This window comes from Nansenia antarctica, assembly GCF_963989245.1.
Source record: "Nansenia antarctica genome assembly, chromosome: 2".
NCBI lineage: Eukaryota > Metazoa > Chordata > Actinopteri > Argentiniformes > Microstomatidae > Nansenia > Nansenia antarctica.
In genome coordinates, this window is record NC_137675.1 from 8,474,851 (window position 1) to 8,487,350 (window position 12,500).

Sequence of the window (12,500 nt, forward strand, 5' to 3'; positions counted from 1 at the left end):
AGCAGCTGTCCACACATCGCATCGTCAGCGCAGGTGTGTGTGTGTGTGTGTGTGTGTGTGTGTGTGTGCTGGTGCGGGTGGATGTGTTTGATGGTGGCAATCTGGGGTAGTGAGTGTGAATAGGATTGTGTGGGTGTGTTTGTGTGTGTGTGTGTGTGTCTGTGGGTCTGTCCGTCTGTCTGTTTGTCTGTGTGTGTGTGTGTGTGTGTGTGTGTGTGTGTGTGTGTGTGTGTATGCGTGCATGCGTGTGTACGTGTGTCTGTGCGTCTGTGCGTGCATGCCTGTGTGTGTACGTGTGTCTGTGCGTGCATGCCTGTGTGTGTGTGTGTGTGTGTGTGTGTGTGTGTGTGTGAGATGGAGAGAGCACGGAATCTTCCTGGTAGGTGGGACAGGGCATCTCGAGTTCCATTATCACAGCAAAAATGTAACAAAATAAGGGGAAATGGACTGGTTCCCTTCGCCAGCCCTTTGACTGTGTTACCCCAATTGTGCACTTTTTCCCCCATGAATGTAGATGGTTAATGGATTGGTGTAAGACCCATCATCTGCTTTGAAATCCATGTGGGAAAGTGCACATTTCAAGGGTGGAGAAATGGAGCACCGCTTCCTAAGTGCTGTTAGAGTAGTAGTGATTAGAGTCAGCCCTGCTTTAAGGAGAGAGGGAGACTACTACTGGACAAAGGAAAGAACTGCATGACATGTATATCTCAATATCTAGCAGTCATGCACTGATGAGCCCAAACATTATGACCACTGACAGGTGAAGTGAATAACATTGATTATCTTGTTACCATGGCACCTGTCAAGGGGTGGGATGCATTAGGCAGCAAGTGAACAGTCAGTTCTTGAAGTTGATGTGTTGGATGCAGGAGAAATGGGCAGGAGTAAAGACCTGAGTGACTTTGACAAGGGCCAAATTGTTATGGCCAGACGACTGGGTCATCTCTGAGATGGCAAGGCTTGTGGGGTGCTCCCGGTCAGCTGTGGTGAGTACCTACCGACAGTGGTTGGAGTACGGCCAAATCACAAACCTGTGACAGGGTGATGGGCGGCTAAAGCTCATCGATGCACAAGGGCAACGGAAGCTATATTAAGGCTATATTAACACTATATTAAGGCTATATTAACACTATATTAAGGCTATATTAACACTATGGCTGTATTAAGGCTATATTAAGGCTATATTAAGGCTATATTAACACTATGGCTGTATTAAGGCTATATTAACACTATATTAAGGCTATATATTAAGGTTATATTAACACTATATTAAGGCTATATTAACACTATATTAAGGCTATATTAACACTATATTAACACTATATTAAGGCTATATTAACACTATATTAAGGCTATATTAACACTATATTAACACTATATTAAGGCTATATTAACACTATATTAACACTATATTAAGGCTATATTAACACTATATTAAGGCTATATTAACACTATATTAAGGCTATATTAACACTATATTAAGGCTATATTAACACTATGGCTGTATTAAGGCTATATTAAGGCTATATTAAGGCTATATTAACACTATGGCTGTATTAAGGCTATATTAACACTATATTAAGGCTATATATTAACACTATGGCTGTATTAAGGCTATATTAAGGCTATATTAACACTATATTAAGGCTATATATTAAGGTTATATTAACACTATATTAAGGCTATATTAACACTATATTAACACTATATTAAGGCTATATTAACACTATATTAAGGCTATATTAACACTATATTAACACTATATTAAGGCTATATTAAGGCTATATTAACACTATATTATGGCTGTATTAAGGCTATATTAACACTATATTATGGCTGTATTAAGGCTGTATTAAGGCTATATTAAGGCTATATTAACACTATATGGCTGTATTAAGGCTATATTAAGGCTATATTAACACTATATTAAGGCTATATTAACACTATATTAACACTATATTAAGGCTGTATTAAGGCTGTATTAAGGCTATATTATGTCTGTATTAAGGCTATATTAAGGCTGTATTAAGGCTGTATTAAGGCTATATTAAGGCTATATCAGGCAGGTGGTCATAATGTTTTGGCTTATCAGTGTGTATCTCAATATCTAGCTGTCCGTTATCCAGATTCAGAGTCATTCTGTTGGACTTCCCTGTCAGACTCCCAAATTTCCTTTAAAAATGACTAACATATTACTGTGTGTGTGTGTGTGTGTGTGTGTGTGTGTGTGTGTGTGTGTGTGTGTGTGTGTGTGTGTGTGTGTGTGTGTGTGTGTGTGTGTGTGCGTGCGTGCGTGTGTTATGTTTTGGCGGTGATTCACATGTGTGTGTGTGTGTGTGTGTGAGATTTTCGTCACGACGCCGTGCTTGGGTATGGCTCGTTGCCATGGTGACGCTCCCTGTGAATCCTTTCAGTGCAGAAGTCCGGGGGGACGCAGCTCAAGCTGGTGATGTCATTCCCCAACTACGGACAGGCCATGTTCAAACCCATGAGGTGAGATCCTGACGCAACATCAGCCAAAAACCAACCTTCAGATTGTCTTTATGTACACTATGCGCGTGTGTTTAGTTTTTCAACTTTGCTACCATTTTGAGTATGTATAGGTTACAATGTTTGGTAACCCTCTCTTTGTGTGCACTATATCATATGTGCCCTTTAGCAAATGCTAAAAGCTCCATACAGTACAGAGAGTGCATCCATTATCTCTGTTTGATGTGTTTATTTACATTTTTACATTTTTGGCAGCAGACGCCTTATTCCAAAGCGACTTAAAATCAATACATTTGACTAAGTAAGTGAATCATCTATCCACTAGTCATAGAAGGAAAAGTACTGTATGCTCAGGCCAGGGGCCATTGGCAGTCGTCGTGCTAGAAAAAAAATAATATATAAATTGATACACGGGAAACAATACAGGGGGGTAATAGGTGTCAGGAGAAACAGTATAGGGGGAACTAGGTGTCTGTGGAGACAGTGCAGGGGGGTAGTAGATGTCTCAGGAGGGACAGTTAAGGTGTAGCCTGAAGAGATGGGTCTTCAATCTACGGCGGAAGATAGGGAGTGATTCTGCATCGCATTAATAGTAGTTCTATCATGACATTCATCATGGCTCTTTCGAACATGTTGTGTCTGTTTCTAGGCAGGAGCGCAATGAGGAAACCAACTTCAACCTCTACTACTTCTCGGACTTTGAGAGACACAACGCAGAGATCTCTGCCTTCCATCTGGACAGGTAATAAACACCGGTGGAGGACTTCTACCTCCGCCAGCCTCCCCTGAGAGGCCCTACTAAGTCTGGGCCGGGAACTCTAACATCATAACTCATCGTAGGCATTATAATGTATTCCTCATATAACATAATGGGCCGGTTTCAGAGACAAGGCTTAAGCCTAGTCCTGGACTAAATCACACTTTCAATGTAAAATCTCCATTGAAGATGTTTTTTAGTCTAGGATTAGGCTTAAGCCTTGTCTGTGAAACCGGCCCAATATGCTATGTATGTCTATACAACAACAACAAATAATAACTGACTGATAAAAGCCTGATAATAGCTCAGGATAATTATTAGATGATATAAAACATATTTAATGCAGTCATACATTAAATTACATTTCAACAATAATTATTATAACAACAATTATTATAATAAGCTATAAACCTATTGTAACTGAAGTGTTACTGAACCTTGACAGATGAGTACCTCAGTATGTAGACCGTTATGTCAAAACGCTGATTCAAATAGTTCATCAAGAAATATGGATAGTGTTTTACCAATAGCTTGTTGGCTACAGTGGGACAGTATTCATGTCTCACGTTTGTTGCAAGAGGATGAATCAACACTTCCAACAGAAGTAATTTTAGCATTGCGAATAAAACCCCTCCTCTCTCTCCCTCCCTCCCTCCCTCCCTCTCTCTCTCTCTCTCCCTCCCTCTCTCTCTCTCTCCCCCCCCCTCTCTCTCTGTAGGGTGCTTGGGTACAGGAGAGTCCCTCCAGTGGTCGGGAGGCTAGTTGACGTGGTCAAAGAGATCAAAGACGTCACCACAGACCACAAACTGGCTAGAACTTTCTTCACCTCCCCTGGTTTGTCTCACACACCTTCTCTCTCTTCTCTCACCTTCTCTCTATCACTCTACTGGGATGGGTTATGGTACTATTAGCAACGTGTATCAAAATATGTTGAACGTCAAAAATGTGAGCTGATATTTTCAATATCCACCATATTTAGTACTGTAAGAAACAGCACATAAACTATTTAAATCAAAGAGTCCAATAATACATGGGGTTCAGGTATTAGGGCATAGGGTGTCCTAACTTATTCCCAGTAGGAATTAACATTTTTTTTTTTGGTTAAATAAATGATAACAAAGTTACATTTTCATTGTTTTTGGTTAAATTACATCACCTTTATCTATAGATGTCGTTTGAAAGAAGATCAAATATTGATACGTCCATATTTATTAAAAATGAACTAAATAATTATTGTTTCATTAAGTTTTTCACTTGACTGTATGTGTTGGTTGATGACCTAGGATTACAATGGTGCCATGTACATCATCATGAACTGTTCAGATGACCATATAAAGCTAAACACGTCTCTCTCGTTCTCCCCCCTGTCTTTTCTCCCGGTCTCTCTCTCTCTCTAGTAGGGAATGTGTGTTTCTATGGCCAGTGTTCCTACTACTGTTCTACAGAGCACGCGGTCTGCGGGCGCCCCAGGTCCCTGGAGGTCTCCCTGGCTGTGATGTTGCCAGACCTCACCCTGGCTAACCGCCGTGCCTGGAGGTCCCCTTGGAGGCGGTCCTACAGCCGCAGCAAACTGGCACAGTGAGTCACCCCTGGTTTGGGGACAGTGGGTCACCCCTGGTTTGGGGACAGTGGGTCACCCCTGGTTTGGGGATATTGGGTCACCCCTGGTGTTGGGGACAGTGTCTAGTGTCTGAATTGCTGGAGTGTGAGGGTGGAGTCAGGGGTTAAGTGATACTTTTCCTAACTCTGAAACTCTCTTCCCCCTAGCCGGCCCCCAAACTCTGCAACTCTCTTCCCTCTAGCCGCCCCCAAACTCTGGAACTCTCTCCCCCTAAGAGAAGAGAAACTCTGACTCCATTGCCATGTTCCAAACCCACCTGTTTCCCGCTCCCCTCAGCCGACCTGAGCCTATACCGAGTAGCTTTAATATGAATCATTTTAATTGACTCTTTTTCCTTTGACTATACAGTGTCCTTGGGTTTTTCGAAAGGCTTATTAAAAACTCATTGACTGCCAAAGACGCCAATTGGCGTCTTATAGAATAGTAACGTTGACTGCCAAAGACGCCAATTGGCGTCTTATAGATATATATATATTTTTTTCCGCGGGGATCGCGTTATTGACATGTTCTACACCTAGCGAGTGAATTTCAGACTTGGGTGTAATGTATTTCGGTCCCAGATGGGGGCAGTAGTTCGATAAAAGCCTGGAGAAGGAAGTGGCTTGCTGTGGGTTGTAGTAATGGCGAAACGGATCAGGGTATGTGCCAAACGCGGCGCGGAGCATTGCGGAGCATTTTGCGGAAGCATTGCGGAAGCATTGCGGAGCATCGCGGAGCATTGCGGAGCATCGCGGAGCATCGCGGCCATCGCGCGACTCTTCAAACAGTTCAGAGTCGGATGATACAGAAAAAGTGCAGAAAAAAAAAAAAAAATAAAAATAAAAAATTCTGCAGAAAAAGCTCGATTTCTCTGTTTATTGGTCAAAATCAGGTGTTTTTGCTGAAACCACCCTATGTTCTACGGCCGATTTCTAAACACTCAAAGAGGCTAGAAACAAACTTTCTTTTTCTGATGAAAGAAGAGAGTCTAAAGTTTTGGTAGATATGTTCAATGTTTATGTAGTCCGAAAAGTCAATATTTGGTGGGTCTTCAAAGTTCAGCGAAAATGCCCCAAAAGTCTGGCAGTGTGGAGCTCTGATTGATTGATTGATTGATTGATTGATTGAAAACTTTATTAGAAGATTTGCAGAAGTAGGTACATGAAAGTACATATTACATACAAGGTCAACTAAAAGGATAAAAACCCAAGAAAGCCACTGGCTTATTTCAATTGGGGTCCTTGATTCTCAATTCATCGTTACATGTAAGACAGACAAAAGAAACTAGTACTATCTACAAGATAATACAGACAAATAACTATTACTATCTACAAGATAAACATACATCCATCATGGGAAGAACAATACAACAAAACATAAGGTATGTACAGCGGGTAGGACAGGTGGGGACATACACCACAGGTGGGGGCGGGGGACAAAACACAAAGTATGTACAGTGGGTAGTTCGGGTCTTTTAATCTGATTATTGATTTAGAGGGTCCAGTTACGGATTGCAGCCTCCTGTAAATGTTTTTTGAGAGTGGTTTTGAAGGTGGGCAGTGTTTTGCACTCCTTTAAGATTATAGGAAGGGCGTTCCACATTTTTACTGCATAGTTTGCAAACGAGTTTAACCCCTTGTTTGTGGTGCAACGCGGTTGAACGTGGTTCGTGGAGCTTCCTCTGGTGTTGTATGTGTGGACGTTGTTCACTTTTTGGAAGTATGTTGACAGGTACTTGGGTGTCTTTGTGGTGGTCTCCGCTCTGAACATGGCTGGCAGTCAAAGAGTTAAATGTATTATTATGATTATTAGTTATAGCCTGAATGAATGGGAGACACTGTATTGCTGGTGCCTTTGACAAGACTAATTGATCAAATATGTTAATAACTTTCTACATGTTGCAGGTGGGAGAAAGAACCAAACTACTGTACAACAGTGAAACGAACTCCACCCTACGATAAGGGCACCAGACTGGTGGACCTCATAGACTTGACCATACTGGATTTCCTCATGAGTATGTCCCGGTTGTGTTTCCTCATAACTGGTGTTTAGACATGACCCTATTGTATCGTGTAAATGATTTGGACCTGGGGTCAGTTTCCGGAAAGCTTTGTAATCTTATGTAGCCAGGATGTAGTAACAGTCGTAGAAATAAATGTTTGGAGGTTAGATACTTACGTATGTAAAAGAACAAAATAGGTTTGACATTTGAGAAGTGTGGGACTTAATTGTCCAAAAAGATCACAGTAGGCTACTACTTTAGCTCCAAAGCTTTCGTGAAACTGACCCCTGATCAGATGCTGAATCAAAGCTAAAGAATCACCGCTATCTTGCAACCCGACCTCCTTTGTTGTGGCTCGGCACAATTCGAACTCACAAAGCCGGAGGATTATGAGTTCTGAGTTGAGTTCTCTCTCCCGCTCCGTAGGTAATATGGACAGACACCACTATGAGACATTTGAGAAGTTCGGTAACAACACGGTCCTGCTGCACTTGGACAACGGGAGAGCGTGAGTAGCCTCCTAATATTGGTATCAACGAGGTGTGTGCCGTATTATGAAGTGGGTGGTTTACAATGCCACTGAGGTACACTAGACTAGACGGCCAGGCTTGTTACTGTTCCTGTCATGGCTCCGTCTGACCACCGGTGGGCGACAGAGACCACCCAAAAGACGCATTGACACACAGGTGTTTTAGATTCTGGCTCATTAAGACTCTCCCTGGCCAATGGAGTAAAACATTTTTTTAGAAAGGAATCCTCTCTCAATTACCCTACAGATAATATAAGTATCTCTAAAATGCTGCAAATCCATAACGGGTATTCATATGTCTGAGTAGCCTACTTGGCACACCCCTAGTATCAACCAATTACTGTATTTAAGGGTGTGACAGTGTCTCTGTGCTCATGGCAGGTTCGGGCGGCACTCTAAGGATGAGCCCTCTATCCTGGCTCCTTTAAAGCAGTGTTGCAGGTACGTCAATAATGAGGATGTGGAGAAAAACATAGCAAATGCAAATCATGTTCACTCCTATCTCCATTCTACTCACTTCTCCATCATCGTCCACTGCTCTCTCTCTCGAATCCCTCCTTTATGCTACTCCCCTCAATCTGTCCCCCTTCTCTTTTTTTCCCTCCTTCCTTCCATTTCTGTTTCTCTCCTTTCCCTTTACTCCTGTCCCTGCTCTCTCTCTCTCTCTCTCTCTCTCTCTCTCTCTCTCTCTCTCTCTCTCTCTCTCTCTCTCTCTCTCTGTCTATCCAGAATCCGTCGTTCCACCTTACTGCGTCTCCGTCTACTGTCCCTGCCCCAGTACCGCCTCAGTGATGTCATGCGGGACTCACTTTCCCAGGATCCTCTGGCAGCTGTAGCCCCTCTCCTCTCCGAGCCCCACCTGTCTGCTCTGGACCGTCGCCTAGCAACCGTACTCCAAACCGTCCGCCATTGTCAGGAGAGACGGCGTCTCCAGGGCAGTGACGATGTCATCTATGATGACGTCACTCACATTACTGACCTGGTGACACCTGTAGGGTAGCATGGCCCACACTGCCTTAACGACAACCCTTTGACCATCAGAGGAAATTACATCATCACCGCAGCACCAGAGCAATGATACGTGTGTGCTAGTCATCGGTGAGACTGGGTGGTGGCAGCATCAGCAATGCATAGGACTGATGGAATGACATTTGAAGTCATCGCATTATCCAATTAGCCACTAAGGAGGTATAGTTCCAGAAAATGGCTGGGCTGTGTGTGTGCGGCTCACTGGCTAGATTTGAACAGTATGAGGATCAATACCTGATCTGTATATAGCCTCTACTACTATTTATTTTACAACTACTACTTCTGTCTGTACCAAGTCAGAGGGGGAAAAGGCGAAGTTCTGACTGAATCCAAACAGCCTCACAGGCAGCGACGACAACCAATACCACATTTGAAGTCCTCCAGGCTACTAACAGGCTAGCTTGCTATTTTTGCAAGGTGAAGATGTTTATGTTCGGAAATTGTGTCATTTAATCTTCTCCCTTCTTGGATCACACAAAGACAAGCTGTTGTGCTGCACCTTTGTGTATTTGATTGGTGATTTGGCCCAGAGTGACATGATGGTGCACACATCCTGTTCCAACAGATGTTCCCTGTCATCCAACATGATCAGCTCCACCCTTGCCTCAGTTTCATGTCCTTTATTTCCGGTGGATACAACTTACTGCTGTGCTGCTTGGAGGCTCAAGCCAAGTGGAGAGACTTAAAATGTAAACAATGTTCTCAAATGTCCAATAAAATAAAAGTATTTTCGTTTTTTGTCTTACACCCACCGGTACTTATTTTTACTATTTGTACTGCTAATTGTATTGTCTTATTTGTCTTGTTTGTCTCCCACAACTTGTCACTTGTCCAATTGTCACTTTATTTTATCTTGCCTATTGCCTTATTGTCTTGTGCTGCAATGTCAGGAACCGAAGCCTAATAATTTTACTCTCTTACACTTGTGTGTAATGTGACGTAACAATAAAACTTGAAATTTGAAACAAGTGTGGTTGAACTCCGAACTCTGCTAGATTCAACCCCCTTTCACCTCATCTGCCAAAAGACCCGCTCATGGGGGATTAAAGCCCAAGTATACAGAAAACCGTACATACTGCCCTATAAACTGCCCTTAAAATACTAGTCATGCTGAATTGTAACCAGATAACCTGCTGTGATCTAGACATTGTGGGAAAGGGGTGTAGCGTATCAGGGTCATGTGACAGGGTCTGGTTAAAAAGTCCTCAAGTCCTCATGGTCATTTTTCATTTTTTTCCAGATTCTGAAAGTGCAGATTGTAAGCTTTCAAATGATGTGTCATACATTGAAATCTGAAAAGTTGAAGAAGATATGCTTATAGCGGAGAAATGTGCAAAAAATTGCTAAAAAGGAACATCGCTACGAACATCTAATTGCATGTTTAGCACATCGCAACATGCTAATAGAACATCAACATGCTAGAAACACATAACTACACTACACTCATTTGTTTACAAGCCATGTCTTATAAGTATTTCGTGAAATATTTAGTTAGCACTTAGTTAGCACTTGGCTAGCACATGAAATGGAGTGCGCATGTGATGTGTGTGTGTATTTGACTGAATACGTTTGGGTAGGCTACTGTAGAGGAAAAGGATGTAATATGACAAAGTAATGCAATGTAAGAGTTGGAAAATGTGATGTTTTATAATTAACATAAGTAACTGCCATTTTCATAGACTTTTGTTATTAGAGTTAATGGTAAAATGGGACTTTTTATCCAATAAGAATGGCTTTGTTTTTTGTATGGTCTATTTGAATTTGTGTAGGGTAAATTCATAGAGGTAATGTTAAAATATCAAGGGGCTAGGTCTACAGGAGATTAGAGGTGAGGTTGAAAGAAAACTCAAAAGGAAACTTCCTGGTCTTTATCTTTAGTGCGAAGAGTTATTCTCTTTCAAACAGTGATAAATGTGTATAAAAGACCAAAAAATGTAAAAGGAAAATATCCAAGAATAGAAGGACAGTGGTGCTTACAAATGAATCGATTGATTCTGTCACCTTTATAAGGCAATGACATTCAATAGATGCTTCAGGATAGATCATGGATATGCATTGGTCTTGTTTTTGCATCATGGTCTTGAGTTGACAATGCCCTCGATTCTGACCCAGAATGAAGAAGGTATCAGGTGTTGGAGGTTCCCTAGGTGTGATCTTACATCCTGGGTAGTTGGGCAGGTGCTGTTTCCCTCCTTTCCTTTCAGGGCTCCACTCAATAATTTACTGGCCTTGGCCGTATCGCATGGCGCATGTTTCTCTTTATATCCTACTCTCCGTGAAAACGGGCGATGACAGAGGGATGAAAAGGCTTGTCCACCAATGACAGAGGAGAGAGAGAGAGAGAGAGAGAGAGAGAGAGAGAGAGAGAGAGAGAGAGAGAGAGAGAGAGAGAGAGAGAGAGAGAGAGAGAGAGAGAGAGAGAGAGAGAGAGAGAGAGAGAGAGAGAGAGAGAGAGAGAGAGAGAGAGAGAGAGAGAGAGAGAGAGAGAGAGAGAGAGAGAGAGAGAGAGAGAGAGAGAGAGAGAGAGAGAGAGAGAGAGAGAGAGAGAGAGAGAGAGAGAGAGAGAGAGAGCCATCACTCCATTGAGCAGGTGTCATCGCTGCCGGAGACGGTGGGGATAATAGCCAAGGTGACTTTCACTGTCAGACACTGGGACCGGCAAGGAAAGGTGTTCGTTGAGTTCGCTGAGAACCTGTTGCTCGGAGCACTTTAATCCAACTTTCTTTTAAACCTACTCTAGCCTCTTGAGTTTTTCTCCCATTTTTGCACTTCATTTTATAGGATACTCCTTTATATGAGAACTAAGTGGTCATGATGTCAGGGGCAAACAGTGACCAGCTGCATAAGGCCACCTTGTCTGTGTATGCGGTGAGTTTGAAACACTTTCTTCACATGGTTTTGGACAGTCTTCCTCTAGTATACTGTACATTTGATGGAAATTAAATTCTCTAGTGAGTGTGAGTGCACCCCAGATGGGATGGAGGTACACAGGGTAAACAATTGTCACAGTCCAAACATCCCTTATTCATGTTCACCTATATGCTGTCTATTACAACCTCTACCCTTACTAATGTTCACCTATATGCTGTCTATTACAACCTCTACCTTATTCATGTTCACCTTCAACTTCCTTCCAAACAAGGTGATATGACCATGTAGAAACGTTGCATACTGTATGACTAGTCTGTCCAGTGTCAGTTCTGCTACAATAATGTTGTTTGTGTGCTTTTGGATCAACATAGAACCTGATGGAAGAGTTCAACCCTGGCCTACAGAAGCTAGTTTCTCTAGGAAACAGCTATGTCAAGGCTTTCCAAGGTGAGTGTGCCTGTGTCAGTGTGCGTGTGTGCGTGTGTGCGTGTGTGCGTGTGCGCGTGTGCGTGCGTGTGTGTGTGTGAAAGTGTGTGTGAAAGTGTGCGAGGTTCGTGGTCATGCGTCGGTGGTGTGTATCAAAATAGACCACGCTATCTCTAAACTGTACGTCCACTTAACTGTTTACTGCACACAGTATGTGTCTGGTTGTAACGGGGTGAGTAGCATGCATCTTTAATGACCCCACTGCCTGATACATACAGTACACTACAGGCTTGCTATCCCAGGTCAGATAGTAAGCATGGTAATGTAAAGTCCGAACATTTTGATTGGTTGCTGACATGCGGACCAAATGATCAGACTGTGTCACATATTGTTGTGTCAACACTCATTTTCATTTTTACAGAAGAGATTATATTCACGTATCTTCACATATATTTGGAACAGTATCAAAAAACAAACCAAAAAGAGAAAGGAAAAAGGAAAATAAACAAAAGATAAAAGAGCCCTAGTTCCCTATCTTTATCTATCTTGTAGCCTTCCCTATTTTCCCAAGCCTCCGCTGTTTCCCTGTCCCCTATCCTGCACTCACTCATTTACTCACTAAATAAGATATGAAACAGTGTGGAAGTATACGTTACAACTTAGGAACTTCTATGAGATAGTAAGCATGGTAAAATGATACCACTGCACTGTGCTGTTTTTGGCCCATGCACAACCTATCAATTATCAACAACAGTGTTTTTTACTTATTGGACAAATCCTTAATGGTTGGATCAAT

At 42.3% G+C, this 12,500-nt stretch overlaps 2 protein-coding genes across 2 annotated transcripts in view; both read left to right on the top strand.

The window, feature by feature from the left end:
• Positions 1-9,315, top strand: part of fam20cl (family with sequence similarity 20 member C, like) — a gene marked incomplete at its 5' end in the record, with an annotated part of 10,411 nt that extends 1,096 nt beyond the window's left edge. The window contains 9 exons of the mRNA XM_080522650.1: positions 1-33; positions 2,415-2,493; positions 3,140-3,232; positions 3,966-4,081; positions 4,645-4,825; positions 6,752-6,861; positions 7,276-7,357; positions 7,760-7,819; positions 8,108-9,315. The exon at positions 1-33 is cut by the window's left edge and continues 143 nt beyond it. Of these exons, the coding sequence (XP_080378776.1) occupies positions 1-33; positions 2,415-2,493; positions 3,140-3,232; positions 3,966-4,081; positions 4,645-4,825; positions 6,752-6,861; positions 7,276-7,357; positions 7,760-7,819; positions 8,108-8,378 (1,025 nt within the window). The 3' untranslated portion in view covers positions 8,379-9,315. The remainder of the gene's footprint in view (positions 34-2,414; positions 2,494-3,139; positions 3,233-3,965; positions 4,082-4,644; positions 4,826-6,751; positions 6,862-7,275; positions 7,358-7,759; positions 7,820-8,107) is intronic.
• Positions 9,316-11,221: 1,906 nt separating this feature from the next.
• Positions 11,222-12,500, top strand: part of baiap2l2b (BAR/IMD domain containing adaptor protein 2 like 2b) — a gene marked incomplete at its 5' end in the record, with an annotated part of 17,926 nt that continues 16,647 nt past the window's right edge. The window contains 2 exons of the mRNA XM_080523847.1: positions 11,222-11,275; positions 11,650-11,725. Coding sequence (XP_080379973.1) covers positions 11,222-11,275; positions 11,650-11,725 — 130 coding nt within the window. The remainder of the gene's footprint in view (positions 11,276-11,649; positions 11,726-12,500) is intronic.